Source organism: Solanum stenotomum, chromosome 3, assembly GCF_019186545.1.
Source record: "Solanum stenotomum isolate F172 chromosome 3, ASM1918654v1, whole genome shotgun sequence".
NCBI classification, from domain to species: Eukaryota; Viridiplantae; Streptophyta; class Magnoliopsida; order Solanales; family Solanaceae; genus Solanum; species Solanum stenotomum.
The window spans coordinates 8,699,097-8,719,149 of NC_064284.1; the positions used below are offsets into that span (position 1 = coordinate 8,699,097).

Sequence of the window (20,053 nt, forward strand, 5' to 3'; positions counted from 1 at the left end):
TAAAAACTCATTTGTATTGCTTCTTACTGAAGCGAGAAAAATATTAACTGTCTTAAGGCAGAAACCTGGAGAAATACTATCAGTAAATTGGCCTAAACAGATCCAGATGCAGGAAATCAGTACGTGTAGGTACACCACAAAATATCACAAGTTGCGCAGAGATATGCACTCTTCTCCTAGAGAGTCACTCAACTTTAAATGTTCTTAGACAGAGAATTAGAAAACTACTTACATGGCGTAGCCTTTCAGGATTGTTTTGGAGTTCAATTAGAAAATCCTCCACTGTTTTTATACCGTTTTCAGTCAACCGGTTATGGAAAGCACCTTTTTTGTAAATATGCTCTAGTCTCCATACATCATCCGTTGGTGATGGAGGGTACCGCTTCTTGCTTTCTGTGAAAACCATAACTCAAATTGACTCACTATTCAGTTTATTGAAGGTAATTAATTAAGTAGAAATATAATACTCACTTGAACGTTTATCCTTGACAGTAAAGGGTCCTGTCACGGCCTCTATCACTTCAGGTTGATCGACAACCCTTGCTCCTAGCTTTACCACGTTCAACTTCTTCATATGCTTTGGAGTATGTTTGAATTTAATTTCGTTGACAGAAACAACGCCTCCTTCCAAACTCAGATATGGATTTTGGTCGCTCCTTGATGTTCCACCTCTTGTTTGCATCATAATATGATTGTTTAGTTCTTCAATTATCCAATTTTCGTCATCAAGTACAAATATCTCTACTTGTGCTGATGAGGCTAGAGGCCCATGTCTCACTTGTTGTCCTGTAACAGCATCAACCAATTCCAATTTGGTTCCATTGGGAAAAATACACTCTCCAGTAAATACCATTGGAGCAACCTCGTGTGAGAACTTTAAACGTAAACATCTCGATTCACAAGGATCGAGTTTCTTCTGGGAATTGATCCTGTTTTATATGTGTACAATGTTGAATATAGCTTAATCTCAGATACAACATGAAATTACAGAGGCAATGAAAGTTTTTAAGAGTCTAAGTTAGCTAGTACACAGATTTTACCCTGCCTTTTGAAGGTAGAGAGGTTATTTTCTGAAAAATCGGTTATACCAATTAAAGCTAAATTATTGTACAAGTGATGTGATGTAATTTTCTTCTCTACCATCAATGTTTTACTTAAAATTATATTGAGATTAAGTTCTATACATTGACGATATAACACGTATGGTTTAGTAGCCTAAAATATATGATACGCAATTTGCTATAACATGGTAGTAAATCACATTAAATTTTATAAAAATTCACTACATGATTAAAAGCAGTACTGGAAATCATGATTCTGAAAATCATTCCTAATAGCTTTGTTTCTCACCTGTTCTGATCAGTCAAAATTTCTTCCAAGTCAGAGTGAGATTCATCCTCCACCTGGATCTATAAAATGTTGATTAAATAGTCAATATGCATGCATTTGTTCGGATGAATTAATGAGCTTTTGTATATTTAGACATAATATAATTAAGTAATTAAAGATTTATTATCTATAATAACTTGATGCTTTTAGATGAGATAATCACTCTTCAATATGCATGATATCATAACAGAACATAGGTCCCGATTTCAAATCTCATTGACAAAAGAATCACATTCACGTGTTTGGCATGTGCACAAACATCAAGCCCACACATTAGGGGTGTGTTTAAAGATAATGTTATTTAGTAACTAAAACTATGTTTTTCTCTAATCACTTTCACTATTAATTCTCGCCGTCTCCGCCTAAAGATTTTTATCCACTTCTACTACTAATGGTTACCTCCTTTGTTCACTATTATCAACTACCATGTATTAATCCACATGCACAACCGTCATCCTTAGTCACTAGGGGTGTCAAATGGGCTGGTTGGATTGACATCAGTGGTGGAGGGAGGATTTTCATCAAGGGGGTTCAAAAAAAATTAATCAAGTAAATAATATCCACAAATAAATGGGTCGGATTAAACGGATTGAATCAAGAAGAAAAGAGTTTTTTAATATTTGACTTTGTAATTAGGGGTTAAACTAATAAATCCTAAATTCCCAATCAGCGTTTTAATTTTTTGGAACTAAACATCGTTTTCTGATTGCATTATTATTTTTTTTAAAAAATTAAAACGTCTAAAATATAAGCTGATAAAAAAATGCCTTAGCCCGGATTCGAACACGCGACCTCGCGTGCAATAGAGCAAATTCCTGAACCCCCAACGCCATTGAGCTACACCTTTGGTATGTGTCAAAGGGTTCAATAGTATATATATATACACGTAAATTAATATTTTAATCTTTATATATATAGTGTAATTTTTCGACGAAGGGGGTTCGGATGAACCCCATGGTTCAACGTAAATCCTCCCCTGATTGAAATTAGAGATATTAAAATGGGTTGAAATAATAATTGGGTTGGGTCTTAACCCCCCCAAGTTTACTTTGGGCTCAAATGGGTTGGGTCTTGACCCATCCAATTTGACCCGATTAATCTCAATAAGTTTAACATAGTGATATTCAACTTTTATAATCACAATTCGAATTTCAGCTCAAGATTTGAAAAAATAAAATAACAAATAGATAGATAAATCCTAAAAGATGTTAAATAGATAATAATTCATACCTTTAATATTTGAACATATCTTAGTAAAAAGTTTTTAAATGGGTTGAAATTGGAGATTGAATTGGGCTCAATTGAAGATTCTCTTAAAATGGGTTAGGGTTGAATGAGTTGAGATTGAACCCAATTCAAATTATCTTGAGCTCAACCCTTAAAATTCTAGGCGGGTTACCTATGTTTGGGTTCATTTTTGACACCCTAGTCACTACCATCTTGCCAATGATTGTCATAGTCATTCGTTAATACCACTAATCATTATTTTAAAATCATCATAATCACTAGTAATCACTATTATAACAATCATCAATCATTATCTACAATCATCTCCATCATCGACGTACTATCACAATATATCGCTAACCTCCATCACCATTCACCACCATATCAAACATTTACCATTTATCTATTATCGATCATCCGCAACAATTATCTATTGTTGCCGCCATTTACCATACCAACATCGCCATTAATATGTTCTAGCAGTCACCATTGACCATTGCTGTTACCAACTATACTATCCACAACCATTTTATTTATAAAATTTTTAATAAAGACAATATTTTGTAAATTCAGATTTTAAGGGGAGAAGTAATTTTAATTAGTGTTTTGTTAATTCAACCTCTCAATCATTTTATCCAACATTTGAAATTTAATGAATATCTTAATATTCACTTATCATAATTTATCATAAAATAATCTACGAAAGATCATAGGAAATAAAATATTCTTAATTATGCATTTTCCTAGGAATGTTTACAAAGGAATATTTCAGCTTTTTGCTTTTTGTAGATTTTGCATTCAGTGTCTGATCCTTCTTTTCTTTTTTCGCTTTTGCTTTTTACTTTTTTTGGAGGTTAATCTACAATTGATTAGATTAATTAATTTCCCTTTTAAGTTTACAAAAATTTGATGCCCTTTTCTCCACAAAGAAAAAAAATCTAGTACGTATCCAAAAATATTGATATTGTGTTCCAGAAAAGATTAATTTCTTTCCAACCATATACCAAAAGAGGCCTTGTAATAGACATATATGAACACCAACCAAAAAAAAGCCATATGTAGTTATATTAATTAAAACCCAACCAGATCTGGGAATTGTTCAAGAGTTCATTCATTTTGTCCACTCAAAATTATACTCCCATTTTCCAATTTATGTGACACATTTTGTTTTTAAGAGTCAAATAGCTTAAGTTTAACCGGAAATTTGGACATGAAATCTTCAAAAAAAAATTAAATGAAATTTATATATTTATAAAAAATTTACGGTCATAAACTTGTTTGAATCTCGAATTCTGAAATGTGTTATATAAATTGGGACGGAGTATATCAAAGTTTTTTCGTCAAGCAGCATAGATCGACAACTTTGGGTGAAAAACAGGCCAAGAATTTACAGAAACATCGGGCTAATTATATTTGCAGCCAATTAAACCACAAATGCTTGAAGTCCAATCGGGGAATATTATCCATTTGTGCTAATTAAGCAAATGAATATATATATATATATGAACCAACATAATCCCATCAAATTTAAAGAAAAAATGGATGTTGGATTAACTCAATCCCAAAACTAGCTCATGAGGAAAGGATTGTCCATATAAAGAGAACAAATCCCCTTTTCGATGTGGAAATTCTTTAACACAACTAACCAAAAAGAAAGGAAATCCGTACATACAATTAAAGAATCGAAAATATTTACAACTCACCGGAAAAGTCGACCAGAAAGCTAGCAGAAAGGCAACCACAATCCGTAGGAGTCTGCAGAACGAAACAATGGAGATCCAATAAAACACCAGAAATTAAAATGACTTAGTCAACGTCAACCATATATATTGTTCAATATTTCTATAAAAGCAGATGCATCACATGCCAGCCAACTTGGTGGTCAGTTTGATCCCACATGATATAGATATATAGCGACTAATTATTACGTTTTTCTTTTTCCTGAACGAGACAAAAAAAAAAAAAAAAAGAGGCTGCTAGCTATAGTACATTTTACTATACGAAAAATGAATTTTTGAAACCAAATCATACAGCAACGTATTTGGAATTTGATGATGATACATCATCAAATTGTAACCAGTGTTTTGATCCGATTATAATGTGGAAAAAAAAAAGATGTGTGATTTAATTTGATTACCTGGTAAAAGGAGGAGTGTTAGAGTTTATTGTTTCCGTATGTGAGCTTGAGTTTCCTTCTTCGAACATGTCTATATTATGTGCCGCCATCAACTATATATGATCTTTGGATAAAAAGAAAAAACAACAAAAAGAATGCTATAATAATCTATATGCTTCTGTAGGGAAAATGAACTAAAATATATATAATATATATATAGTAGGGTTACTATTGTGCATGCACCTCTCTTTTTCCTATACATTACTTATATTAGAAGACGCGTGTGTATTAACGGCTTAAATAACCGCCGTTACGATAAGTTGTAACTATAGAGTGGGGTGGCCAATCCCACATTTTTCTTTGAAAATAAATGCTTATAGTGGAATAATCATGTCATAAGCGCCTTATTTATTATACTATCCTTCTTTTCAGAGTAAATTAAATGAAAAAAATTGGGTAGGATGGGGTGTTAGTTTAATTTTAACGGTGTAACCGGAATAAAAATTTGGTAGACGACAAAGCTAAAATATTACATACGCGTTGTTATAAGTGGTGTGAACATTACTACTTTTTTGGGTCAGATGGTTGGTTTAGTCTGTTTTTCTACATAATTGAAGTTGTTTGTTTGACAGTTGAAAGGAATCAATGTCCCTTCATTAACCTCACTCACCCGCTTTCTACAATACAAGTACATAAATTTCTTTCAATAATTAATATAGAATTTTTAAAAAATAACATTAACACATGCGCACGCTCTCACACACACACATAAAAATTTAAAAAAAATAAAAGGTTTGGAAGCTGGGGAAGAAGCATTACTACGTTTAGTCGGATGGTTAAATTGTTCCATTTCTTGGCAATTTTTCAAGCGAACATTCTGTTTACACCGACGTCCTAATTTCATCGATGAATCATTGGAAAACGAAGTTAGTAAAACTAGTCTAATCTAATTGAATTGTAAATGAGAATTAGGGATAAACTTAAAATGATATAAGCCAACTTAAAGTCTGATTTGAAAGTTTATCTTTATCTTCATAATTGTTTTAGGCAATTTCTTTAATCTATTCTTAATTCATGAGTCATTATTATTTTTAGTTTATCACTCATCTCAATTCTCTCACATAATTTAAATGCGTACGTGTTGAAATTTATGACATGAAATCTAATCATTGTCACACATTCTATTTCTCTCAGCGTGTAAAAAGGGGTTGGTACGTACAGATACCAATTAGTCAGTATATTTTACGGCTGCACTTTATACTCTAGCCACATAACAATATTCTCTCATATTATAGTAAAGTAATTTTTTCCAATTAAAAATGAACTAATACTTTTTAGATACATATCTAATTCCATTTATGCTGTCATTAGCAAAACGTTTAATCATTTTGTCAGGAGTTTGGCGGACACGTTAGCGATCTAAACCATTTAATTAGACGGGAAGCTGATAAATTTCCCAGAAATGAACTCACGTTTTTTTTTTTTTTTTAGCCGACCAGAATAAAATTCTTAATAAAGATTATGTTATCTAACGAAAGTCAAAATTATAAAAGAACATAAGCATTTGACGTGTAATGGTAAATCTACGAGTAGTTCTTACTTCTTAAGTACATGGGACGTGTATGTTTTTATAATCTCTACTTCTTAAACATTTGCCTTGTGATACTTCGTGGGTTTCAAAAAAGAAGAAGAAGATAGAATAAAAAATGAATAGAGTCCAATTTTTCGTAATAATAAAAATATTGTAAGTAATAAAACGTTGAGACAAAAAGAGATGTGTGGTGTTTGGCGGGGGTAAGATTAAAAAAAAGTGTTTTCAAACAAAATAATAGAAATAAGTCAAAATTCATAATATTACTTCAGTTTGCCTGAGTTTTAAGTTCAAATTTAAAAATCAATTCTCAAATATACAATCAAATGCTAAATTAAAATTTTATAAAGTACGTCTTATGCTTATAAGCGATGAAATTATTGTTTCTTCAAGAAAAGAGATATGTACTGCAAATCATGGCTGAGGAATCTGAATTACTAATTAGGAGTGGGAAGGCTCAATTTGCGGCCTGACTTGACTAGAAAAGTGGTTTACTTGCATTTTTCTACTTTCGACGATAACCCAATTCAAGATTATGCTTTTCAAATATAATAAGCTGATTTTAAGAACCTACCAAAAATAATAATAAGCTAATTTTGAAAAAATTAATATTGTTCAATCTAATTAAGATGGTTATTAAGGAATAAAGAAGAAAAACGTAGTAAAATATGTTGAAATTCATGTTATTCTCAAAAATTACGTACATGTGCTATATATGAAAGTGCGTTGGAGAAAATAAAAACTTTTGGTCATAATGATATATCTATTTTTGTGTTGTCAAAGTTTCAATTCATTATTAAGTACTACTCTAGTTATGATTGAAAAGAATCATCAATCAAAGTACATGAATCCACATAATTTGATATGATTGTCATAACGAAACCATTATTAATTGGATGACTTTTTAAAATTTAATTACTAAGTGGTGGTATCCTTATGAATAAATAGAGGGAGTAAAATAAAAAGTACTTTAAAAAATGAAGGCCCTAACTTTTTATCTCTTATTTGCTTGACTTTTATTTCAAGTCTTTTTTCTTCTTCAAAATAATAATAATAATTAAATGAACTCCCATCTAATCGTTGTTTCCCAAAAATGCCGCTATTGTGCAATTATCGGCAACAAATTAAAGTTAATAAATAATAATATAAATTTTGTCTCATTTAATATAAATAATATAATATTATAAGATCATGTTGGCCCAAACGTGCCAATTTTTGACTACCTCATTGTTGGGTTGGTGTTCAAAAAGGAAATAATGAATACGAACATGTTTGAAAATAAAGGGTCTTCAACAATTAACGACAGAATTCTATCCCAAACCCCATTTGCTATCCAAAATAAAAGAAGACATAAAATTGAAAGACATATATACATGTCCATTATAAGTTAAATAATAGTTATGTTACCACACACACACACACACACACACATATATATATATATATATATTACATATTATCTTTCCTTCGTATATTGATATTCCATCAAGTACTAGTAACCCTAGACTTTCAATAGAATATGGAAGGAATTCCATTAGAAAAAGTATATTTAGCAGATATCCTCTAAAAGTTTTAGATACTCTTAGCTTGATCAAAGAATAAGCTTCTTAAAAAATAGACTTGGTCAATTATGCATGTCACATAATATACAAAGAAAAGCTAAAAGAATATATATATATATATATTTTCACAAATTAAAAGAGATATGTGTTATAATTCCTAACTTCAGAAAGGCTTTATGAAATTATCTTTATCGTTAAAAAATTTTCTATTTATAAGTTGTTATCATATACATTTTTTAGACATTTATATCAAACACATAGAATAAATTATCATACTTGTATGCTAGTTTATAAGCTTATCTAAAAGTAACATAAGTTAATTTCACATTTTTATATCGAATTATACATAAATTCACCACAAAATAAGGTAAAGACGAATTTATTATATTTTTTAAGAAGTGACCGAAGAGGGTTGGAAGTTAAGGCGAAAGCATTATTGAGTTTAATCGGATGGGTAAATTGTTCCTTTTCTTGCAATTCTTCGAGCTATTTCATCAAATATTATATTTTAGGTGATTTCTTTAATCTATTCTTAATTCACGAGTCATTATTTATTTATTCATTATCACAAATATCATATAATATTTAAATACATCTCTTAATTCACGAGTCGTTATTTATTTATTCATTATCACAAATATCATACGATATTTAAATACCTCTCTTAATTCACGAGTCATTATTTATTTATTCATTTTCACAAATCTCATATGATATTTAACTACCTATTTAGATTTATGACATGAAATCCAATCAATAAGACACGTTCTATTTTCTCAGCACGGAAAATGGGGCAGGTACTGACAGGTACCAATAACTTAATTTAATTTGCCACATAACAATATTCTCTCATACTACTAGTAGAGTATTATTTTTTGTTTTCATTAAGGATTGGCCAATACTTTTTCAGATACGTATCTAATCCCCAAAGCATTGAGCAGACAAAAAGATGGAGGAGATAAATACCTAATAGAGACAACCAGGGTTAAGAGCCGTATTAACACTTGGAAGAAAATAAATATCCTAAGAAGAATATAAATAAGTTATGTATTTATTGTTAGTATTAGTTAATTTTTTCTTAATAATTTGGTGTTAATCTCTTACTAATTATTATGCATATATCTTTGAAATTTTATTATTGATGTAATTATCATTAAAATGTAGATAATTAAATTTACAATTACTTTTTATTTCTTAACTTTTCTAATTCACTTCAATTTGAATCAACTATGTTTTAATATTGACTTTGTAAGATGGTCTTTAATTCTTTGAGATGTTTTATTAAACATTTCAAGCTCAAACTAATTAGATTATCAAATAATTAATTTTTTTTAAAAATATTATCTTTAATTTTGAATGTTTTTAAAAGGTAACAATCACTATAATATTGATTTTTGTAATTAAAAGTATTACAAAAAATTATATGGCAAAAAAATGATACTCTAATATTCAATGAAATGAAGTCTTAATTTTATTTCAAAACACTTTAGAACATTTTTGATAGTTAATGTAACAATTGAATATATTGAAAAAAAGTTTCAAAACTATAATCAATAAGAGAGATTTAAATATTTGTATTTTTATGTAGCATACAATAATTTATATATGTTTGTTCTTGTCTTACAAAATAATACATGAAATGTTATATTGTCAATTGAAAAAAAAATTAATTATTAAATTATTATCCATTACGATATTCTTTTTTAAATAAGAGTAAAATATATATAAATATTAATCAAGAAAATTTGATCAAAAAAACTAAAAGGTTGATCTTTACCCATCTAAGAATCAATCAAGAATCCTATAAAATTTGTCAAAATCTAAGCAAGTAATAATATATGAAAGCCAAAGTAACAAGTACAACGAACCAAAAAGAAAGCAAATCCATAGCTAAAACCAACAAAAAAAAACCTTACATAAATAAGAAAATTAAAAGATTTATTTTTTACTTCTTATAATCAATCTTACTTATCTCACAAATCAAAATCAATCAAGTTAAGAATACATTAAAAATTGACCTCATTTATTATTATTTTTTTCTTGGATGGTGCCTCTTTTTTCAAGTTTCGTCACTATTTGTAGAACTACATTTCTTGTTTCTTGAAATAAGAAGTAACAACTAGCTCCTCATTCTTTGTTGGTAGTTCTAAGGAAACATAGAAAAGAATTTAGCGAAAAAAAGAACGAGAAATATGAATGATGAAAGATGAAATATAAAATAAGTTAATCTGTTAATGTGGTGGGTTGGGTTTTTGTTTAAAGTTAAAAGTGGTTTGGGAAGCAAAGACCATTTGGCAATCGGCACATTTTCATTTGAAAGTTGGATAGAGAACATACTAATATTATTGACACTCAAACTTAATATTGAGTTATTACTTGCCTAGAAAAATAGGAAGCTATTTCCACTTATATTAGTAGTATAAATTTAATTAAATGGCCACAATGGCGGGGTTCAAAACTATTAAGTGTTGTTATATTTTGATGTGAAATAAGAATTTTATGAAATATCAAGGATAAAATATGTTAGATAATTTAAAACATTGAATTATATGAACTATTTCTAGATTTGAACTTCATGAATCATTATGAATTAAAATTTTAATATTTTTTTTTAATTTTATAAAAATTACAATTGAAATGCGTACCTTCTCTCTTTTCATGCAGTGCAATATATATAGCCAGCCGTTAGGAACAGACCGACGTGGTATCAAGTGAGTTTAAATGAACCCACTTGATCAAAAAAATTATTATTTATATAAGAAGAATTATTATAAAATTCATAGGATTATATATGTGAGCTCACAATGAACACATCTTAGTTGTGGCGTAGCGATCAAGTGGGTTCTAATTGACCGTATGCACACGAGTTTGAATCACTTCAAATGCATTTGCATGTAACAATTTTGCTGTCAAATTGGCTTATAAAAAGAATTGACCAATCATATTCAATATGCTAGTTACTAATAAACTTATCACCTATTTATTTTATTTTTTAATTTTATATTGTATATTTTATTTTCATACTTAAACTTAATAAAAATCTGAAATCTAATTTTCTTCCGTAACAATTAACCATTTATAATTCAATTTTGATAGTCCCTTCCAAAATATTTATTATCACGAAATTGAAGATTGTGTTATAAGTCCAAACTTCATAAAAGATTTCTGAAATTATCATTATTGTTAAAGATTGTGAATTATTTTTTATTTATAGGTACTTACGTAGCATATAAATTTTATATCAAACACGTTGAATAAATTATCATACTTATAAGCTAGTAGATAAGCTTATCTAAAAACCTCACAATTCACTGTTGGGTATGTAGCAAGAGTTAATGGGAAATGGAGGGAAGATAAAAGAGGAACTTGAAAAAGTTGGGAACTTGAAAAGTCCTCTTATGCTTTATTGAAGTGGTGGAAAGAAAAATAGGAGAGTTTAAATATAGAAACACTCCTATTAATTGTAAAAAGGGTTGGAAAGAGGGACCCCCTCGAGCTGTCGTCGCTCAGCTTCGGATCGATCGAGAGATAATTTTTTGGACAAAGTTTGTTTTAATTATTTTAGTTAATTAATTATTTAATTAATTAAATTAAATTAAATGGTCAACGTTTTAATTAGTTAATTAACCGATTCAATTAATTAGTTAATTAACCCGACCCGACTCGAATCCACGCGCGACCCGTTTTATTTAAATCTTTCCCATTTTTATTTAAATTTCCCACCGTTGAAAGTGACTGTTCTGAAAGGTTGCAACTTTCAGAAACAGCCATGACTGTTTGAAAGATTGCAAACTTTCATGAATGGTCGTGTGGATTCTGAAAGGATTGCAACCTTTCGGAACCAGTTCCTCTTGCCTATAAATACATTGATTCCTCAGACTTATTCCTTACGAATTTTCTGACTTCTTCTTCTTCTTTTGCATAAAATTTCTTCGTGTACTTTACTGTTGTTGAGTGGTTCGCTGACACTAGAGTTTTGGGTATCAATACACTGGTGATTGAGATCATTCTATCCTGGGAGGACATATTTCAAATCAAACCTCGGATACTAGAGGGGAATAATTTCCTTAAGGGGACACTGTGCATTCAGTGGGCTTGATCTTTTTCCTGATTCTGTTTTTCCAGATTGTGGTACGTTTTTTTTTACAGATTTTAGTTCTATTAATTAATTTTTGTTCATCTATTCTAACTGGTTTACTAAACAATTTCTCACATGCTTGCTAACTTCTTCACTAAGGTTACAAATTTTCATTCCTAACACTATCTTGACCGACGCTTGTTAGCTTTTTGTATAGTTTGGTTTAGAACTTCCTTTTCGAAAGCTGATACCATATATAGTGCAACTGTAAAGCATGTCTAACGGTGCAAAAGTAGTTTCAATAAGTTCTCAAATTCGTGAAACATGACGTCAAGATATTCATAAAAGTCACACACAAAATTATTCATCCACGTCCTAGCTTCACATGTTGGCGTTGTCTGTTGATCGTTTTCCGCCACAGCTAAATCGGACAGAGCTAGCTAGTGTTTTTTATTCTCAGTTTCACTCATGTGGCTTATCTTGGAAAATTAATTTGCGCTTCTTGGTCATACGGAGCTTTTTAAGTTTAACAAACCTCTTCAGCGATAAGTACCATTTCAGTATGCTACATATCTTGGTCCAGCCCTTCTTAGACTTGCCTTTACACGTCGAGCCCACTGGAACCAATGAGACTCTGTTCATTTGGCTCTGCTGATTAGCATTTGTGCAAACATGTTTAGAATCCTTCAAGTTTTGCAAATGATCACCATGTTGTAATTGTGTGGAACTTGTTTCAGCAACAGAATTGTTGGCTTGGCCAAGCTCATCCTCAAATTCAATTTCATCAGAACTAAGAAATTGTATAAATTCCTCCCAATCTCCTGATTGATCTGATATAGGCGCTGCAGATGTGATATCGTTGGGGGAATTTAGATACCCCCAACCTGAATGGCCAGGAGACGTTATAGCAAGAGACATCTCATGATCTGACTCGTATTGCCGGTCAGCAAATGCATAAGAAGTAGAACATTCAACACTGTCTATCCACCAGTTACTTTCAGTCGTTCCCTGAATCAAATGTGACGAAATAGTTCAGAGAGATTTTCAAAGCTCGTATTAGTAGTGTGGTAAGCAAATACTAACATTTGGTGAGAAATTGAAGTAGTACTCACGGAAGTATTTTGAAACTCTAAAGACTGGCATTCGTCAACCGTGACCAAATTCCCCAAGTTACATGATCTGCTCATGCATCCTGGCTCCAGAGAGGGTGATAAGTGATCCATGAAAGGTATCTCGTTATTAGATTTTTCGACATTTTCCCAGTTTGTAAATGCAGTTTCCACTAACTTGTGTGCGTGCACCTGTTTGTCAATCCAAAAATTGAAGCAGGGAACTAGAAATGGACAAACATATTCATGACAATCAATGGGAAAAGGCTCAAAATAGTCCACTATTCTGAATAGTTTTTTCATAATCAATCAATAAATATATATACCTTCTGAGATTCAGAAAGCATTTTGAAATGATGTAAACCACACCCTGAGTCCAACCACATCACCTGACCAGCAACATTAAACACCACCGTAAATTTTTGTTCCATCTCAAAATGATGGTACAAGTATTTTCTTCCATCAAGATTGCAAGTTTTAGCATGCGTTGTAGCTTTTATCCAATAATTTTCAGACATGCTTTTGCCAAGGATCTACACGTTAGATAAAAATTCAGATGTATGGCTTCTTACTGAAACGAGAAAAAATTTAAGGCAAAACATGGACAAATATAATCAGTATATTGGCCTGATTGTTGCGCAAGTATAAATTTTGCAAAATAGTACTTAGGTACTTGGATAGAATAGTAACTTCTTACATGGCGTAGTCTCTGACGATTGTTTTGGAGTTCAATTAGGAAATCCTCCACTGTTTTTATTCCGTTTTCAGTCAACCGGTTATGGAAAGCACCTTTTTTGTAAATATGCTCTAGTCTCCATACATCATCCGTTGGTGATGGAGGGTACCGCTTCTTGCTTTCTGTGAAAACAAATAGACTCAATGTTTCATTTATTAAAGCTACAAAAACATATCCAATGAAATGTCACTATATGGGGTCTGGGGAAATATGCTCTAGTCTCCATACATCATCCGTTGGAGATGAAGGGTACCGCTTCTTGCTTTCTGTGAAAACCATAACTCAAATTGACTCACTATTTAGTTTATTAAAAGTAATTAACTAAGTAGAAATATAATACTCACTTGAACGTTTATCCTTGACAGTAAAGGGTCCTGTCACGGCCTCTATCACTTCAGGTTGATCGACAACCCTTGCTCCTAACTTTACCGCGTTCCACTTCTTCATATGCTTTGGAGTGTATTTGAATTTAATTTCGTTAACAGAAACAACGCCTCCTTCCAACCTCAGATATGGATTTTTGTCGCGCCTTGATGTTTCACCTCCTTTTTGTATCACTATATGACTCTTTAGTTCTTCAATTGTCCAATTTTCGTCATTAAGTACAAATATTTCAACTTGTGCTGAGGCTGGAGGCCCATGTCGCACTTGTTGCCCAGTAACAGCATCAACCAATTCCAATTTGGTTCCATTGGGAAAAATACACTCCCCAGTAAATACCATTGGAGCAACCTCGTGTGAGAACTTTAAACGTAAACATCTCGATTCACAAGGATCGAGTTTCTTCTGGGAATTGATCCTGTTTTATATGTGTACAATGTTGAATATAGCTTAATCTCAGATACAACATGAAATTATAGAGGCAGTACCGTAAGTTTAAGGGTTTAAGTTAAGTACTATTTTAATTATATCAGTTAAAATAACTACAACAACAAAACCAGCGCAACATGTACACAAACTTTATCCTACTTAATTTGTGAAAATGGAGTAGTTGTTTATGAAAAACAAATTAAACTAAGTTATGCTTAACATAATGTTTTACTTTAATTATTGTACAAGTGATGTGATTTGTAATTTTTCTTCTCCACCATCAATGCATTAATCAAAATTATATTGAGATTAAATTCTATGCATCCACAGTGTAACAAGTATTGATTAGTAACTTAAAATATATGGTAAGTAATTTTGCATACCAATAATGTAAAAATTCCCTACACATTAAGTATATATAACTTAAATCCTATTAGAAGCCGTGGTAATCATGATTCTAAGAAACATTCTTAATAGCTCTTTGTTTCTCACCTGTTCTGATCAGTTTCCAAGTTAGAGTTACATTCATGCTCCACCTGGATATATAAAATGTTAGATTAAATAGTCAGGTATTGATATATATGTATTTGTTCAGAATCAATGAGTTTTTATGTATTTAAACGTAATATAATTAAGTAATTAAAAATGTATTATCTTTAAATAATTTAATGCTTTTAGATGATATATAATTACACTTAAACATGCTTAATATTATAATAGAACACAGGTCCGATTTCAAATCTCGTCGCCGACTAGAAAATTTTTTGATGTTAGAAAGAGTAAAATCTAGCCTTTTGTCTTTGATCTGTTTGGGTCTAGGCAAATTATTGAACAACATGAAGCCAAGTGAATACCTTCAATCGAGTACTTCATAAAGACTCTCCTACAATTTTTGAACAATTCACTTTCCTTACTAATTGTTGCCGCTCCGTCCAAAGACTTCTAATTAAAAATATTTGCAAAGATGATAGTTCATTATTATTCTTTCCACTTTGTCGTCATCGTGCACTATTATCAACTACCATGCATTATCTCACACGCACAACCAGCATACTTAGTTACTATTATCGTTGGTATTTATAATTACAACAATCAATTGTCAATATCACTAGCAACTATTTAAACTCATTATCACTAGCCAAGTAGCCATTATTATTATAACAATCATCAATTATTATATACCATCGTCTTCATCATCTATCAAAATATATTGTCAACCGTCATCATCATTCTCCACTACCGGGCAAAACCATCTCCAATTGACATCCATAACTATCACCTAGACATCATCATTACCAATGGACATATTTTCAAAATATTTTATTGATATAATATTTGATTGATTTAATTATTTATTGAACTTTTCTATTTATCAATTTTTAAATAAAGACAATATTTTGTATAGTCAGATTTTGATGGGGAAAAAAATAATTAATATTTTCTTAATACATCATCAAACATGTATTTTTTATCCATGAACATCTTAATATTAATTCATTTTAATCATAATAATACTAATAAAAACAGTTTATCCTCAATTAACTTTGATGAACATCTTAATATCCACTCATCTTAATTTGTCTAGAACGTGAAATTATCGTATTTTAATAGAAGAAAATCCAAAAATAGTATAAAATCCAACAAGCTCATCGGAAATAAAATATTTGGAAAGGAACGGACGGTCTATTTCAATCAAATTCAGTGTCTAATCTATCTTTTCTTCATTCAATTCAGTCAGTCACCAAATATCCTTTTTGTAGAAATTAGTGTCCTCTCCTTTTTCATATACTTTTTGGGGCTTCTTCTAAAATAGAATGTTGAAACGATTAATTTTTTTAAAAAAGTTACGTATAATTGATGCCCTTTTCTTCAAAAAGATACTCCACCATATATGATATATATATAGTTACATAAATTAAAGTCAACAAAGTAAATAAACCCTTAGATCTGGGATTTGGTCTCCAAATGAGGTAAGAGTTCATAAAAACAACTACGTCATATATAGTAACAATTAAATTAACCAAAGAGAAAGCAAATACATAGTAACAATTTATAAATAAAACAATTAAATGTATAAAAAAAATATGAACTCACTGAAAAAGTCGACCACAAAGCTAGTAGAAAGGCAACCACAATCCGCCGGATCTTGCAGGGAGATACACTAACATCCCTTATATATGGAGAGATTCAGAAAATGAGTAAGTCAAAACGATGTTCAGTATATACCAACTTGTAACTTATGTTCACACATCATAAATAGCGACTGAATAATAAGTTTTTCCATCGTTTTCCCGCACGATGCAAAAAAACTACATTTAATTATACGAAAAAAACAATTTTGAAACTAACAACGTATTCAGATTCAATGAACACCAAAGAAAAGTACTATTTTATTGTGTGTTTTTATAATGTGGAAAAAAAGATAAATGTGCATTTTATTATTATCTCGTAATTTTCTTTTTAGCTAAAAAAGAGTAGAGGGGGGCTAGATCTGACTTCAATACAACGCTGATGATCACTACAAAGAACTTTGAAGGCTTACAAAATCTATTAGTACCTCGTAATTAAAGGAGGAGTATTAGGGTTTGTTGTTTCAGTATGTGAGCTCGTGCTTCCTTCTTCGAACGCGCCTATGTTATGTGCCGCCATCACTACTTTTTTTTTTTTTATAAATAGAAACAACAAAATGAATTAATGAGTGTGTATGGCACCTGAATTGAATTATATATACTACTACTTCTCTTGTATTCTGCCTATGTGTTGCTTACGAAGACGCGTCTATTGATGGCTAATATAAAATCCATACCGAATCTTAATTATAGATCATGTTAAGTCCACTGCAACATAATTTTCGATAAAATAATTTAATAACATTGTATAACTCAAATGACTCTAGATTAGTTGAAGAGTTCAAAATTTCAATAAAAGAATAAAAATATAAAGTTACTCTATTTTAAATAGTGAATTAGTTGAAGATTTAGAGTATTTTTCCTCTTTTTAACTCTCTCTGTCACTACAGTTTATTTTATTTTTAATAATAAGCCATCACGAATAGGTTGTGAGACTAGGTGTGTGGAGGTTTGTCATGACCCTACTATGTTAATTTAATTTAAAATATAAACACAATAGTATAGAAATTTCTCATTCACTGCATTTTTTTTCATTTTTCAACACAATAAAGAAAATATTCTTTATATAGATGTAGTATTTCTTCCACATAAATATAAAAAAATGTGAATTGTCATTTAAGGAGTGATATGGGGCAATCCGCAGAAGATAATGAAAAGAACATATATACTATCATTATAACTGCATGAATTATAAAGAACTATTTTCTCCACTTTAGACTTATTAATTATCATGCATTTAATATTTTAATTTCTAATATTAAAATGCACAATAACACCACACAGTTTATCATTCATCTCAATTCTCTTACGTTTTGCTTAAATATGCACCTGTTTCGTTTGATGACATGAAATTCAATCAATGTGACACATTTATATTTCTCTCAGCAAAGAAAAAGGGCAGATATTTATAACAGATACCAATAAGTTAGTTTATTTTTGCGGCTGCACATTTATAGTACTCTACTCTTTGGTTGCGGCTGCACGTTTATAGTACTCTACTCTTTGGCTGCATGCAGTACATAACACTTTTTTAGATTAGTATCTACTCCCAAATCTATGCAGAAAGTCTAATCATTTTGTCAGGAATTAGAGGGACACGTAAACAGTCTAACTTATGTAATTAAACAAAGACTAACGTTATTTGATGAAATTCATAATTGATTAAAGTAAAAAACATAAGTATTTGCCTTATGCTAGCTACTTCTTGGGTTTTAAAAAAACAGGATAGAAGAAAAAAATGAAACAAAAGGAGTAATTTATTTTGTCAAATTTTCGTAATATCAAAAAAATCGTAAGTAATAGGAATGTTGAGACGAAAAGAGATAGATAGTGTTTGGCTGGATAAGATAAAAAAATGTTTTTTAGCATTTATTTTAAAGTCAAAATAAATTAAAGGTAATAAGTTAATTTACATTAGGCCAAGTAGATTTTCATGTTGAAATTTGAAAACTTGATTTTTTTTCATATTGTGCTTAGACATGCATACTTGAATAAATTTGAAGTGGTATGAATAGAAGTTGACAACATAAAATATTTGATTATTTAGATTTTTAAAATTTGATTAAAAATATTTTTAAAAAATAAAATTTTAAAATTATTTCTAAAATCTATTAATCAAATATTATGTTAAAATTTCTAATTTAGAAATTATCTCTTACGCTTTTATGGAAAAATTGTATGAAATAACAAATTATAATTCAAATTAAATGATATAGTCATAGTTTATTTTAATTGTAATTTGCAGCAAACATCTACTTTTTTGTCATCTGATTCGGTATACAGTTAGCCATTTTATACATTTCGGTATAAAATGTATAAAATGCGTTTGTGTTTTGTATAAAGCGAGAGAAAAGTGTATATACAAATATAAATACATATATTTTTGTCATATAGACTTATAATTATACAAATACAGATCTTATATACAAATTACAATGTATAAATGAATTTATACAAAATTGAACAATTTGTATAAAATTGGATGTTTCTAGCGAATTGTACAAATCAAAAGCTCCATAGCAAAGCGCAATTATGCAAACTATAGCTATAACATACAAATATACATATATAATTTTTATGTTTTTTCTAGAGAAAATGATCAAAATGGTCCTTCATCTATAGGGGTTGAATTATTTTGATCCTTTATATATATATCATCTTATTCAAATAGTCCTTAATGTATATAAAAATAGTATCATTTCGATCCTTAGCCCTAAAAACTAACTAAAAAAATAAAAAAGTTGTTAAACTTAACTGTGGGTCCCACACTAGTTGGATCCTTTCTTCCTCCCTCTTTCTTCTGCCATTTCTTCTTCTCCATTTCTTTCTTCCACCATTTTTTCTCCAATTTCCAATTGATTTATTCTTCTATTCACAGCCAAAATCCTCTCTTACATTAAAAAAAATGTTAGTAAATTTTTATTTTCCATCTCTGTTCGTTTAGTTTTTATTTTTGTAATTTTAAAAGATATAATCGTGCATTCGCTTTGCAACGTTGGGAGACTGAAAAAAGTGTTTGAATTACTTAGAGAGAACGACAGTGACATTGTTACTTACAACATTTTGATATGGGGGTTCTGCATAATTGGATTTGTTGAAATGGTTTTTGAATTTACAAACATTTTTTGAAATTTGGAGAAATTTTTGTACGTAAGAGAGGATTTTGACAATGAATAAAAAAATAAATCAATTGAAAATTGGAGAAAAAATGGTGAAAGAAAGAAGATAGAGAAGAAGAAATGACAGAAGAAAGAGGGTGGAAGAAAGGATTCACCAAGTGTGGGACCAACCGTTAAATTTAACAAT

General features: G+C 30.1%; 1 protein-coding gene and 1 long non-coding RNA gene across 6 annotated transcripts in view; both read right to left on the minus strand.

Annotated features, from left to right (window-relative positions):
* The window catches only part of LOC125860890 (calmodulin-binding protein 60 B-like), a 102,595-nt gene that overhangs the window by 1,397 nt on the left and 81,145 nt on the right, over positions 1–20,053 (minus strand). Inside the window, exons 5-6 of one of the 5 annotated variants that reach the window (XM_049540930.1) lie at positions 472–632; positions 233–393 (exon numbers count right to left, since the gene is read on the minus strand). The exons of 3 other annotated variants lie outside the window; for them this stretch is intronic. In XM_049540930.1, coding sequence (XP_049396887.1) covers positions 233–393; positions 472–632 — 322 coding nt within the window. The remainder of the gene's footprint in view (positions 1–232; positions 394–471; positions 633–20,053) is intronic. One more of the 5 variants, XM_049540929.1, reaches the window with a different exon arrangement.
* Positions 656–4,383, minus strand: LOC125860923 (uncharacterized). The gene is made up of 3 exons (XR_007445897.1): positions 4,320–4,383; positions 1,351–1,409; positions 656–786 (listed from the first exon to the last, which is right to left on the minus strand). It is a non-coding gene; the product is annotated as an uncharacterized LOC125860923 (long non-coding RNA).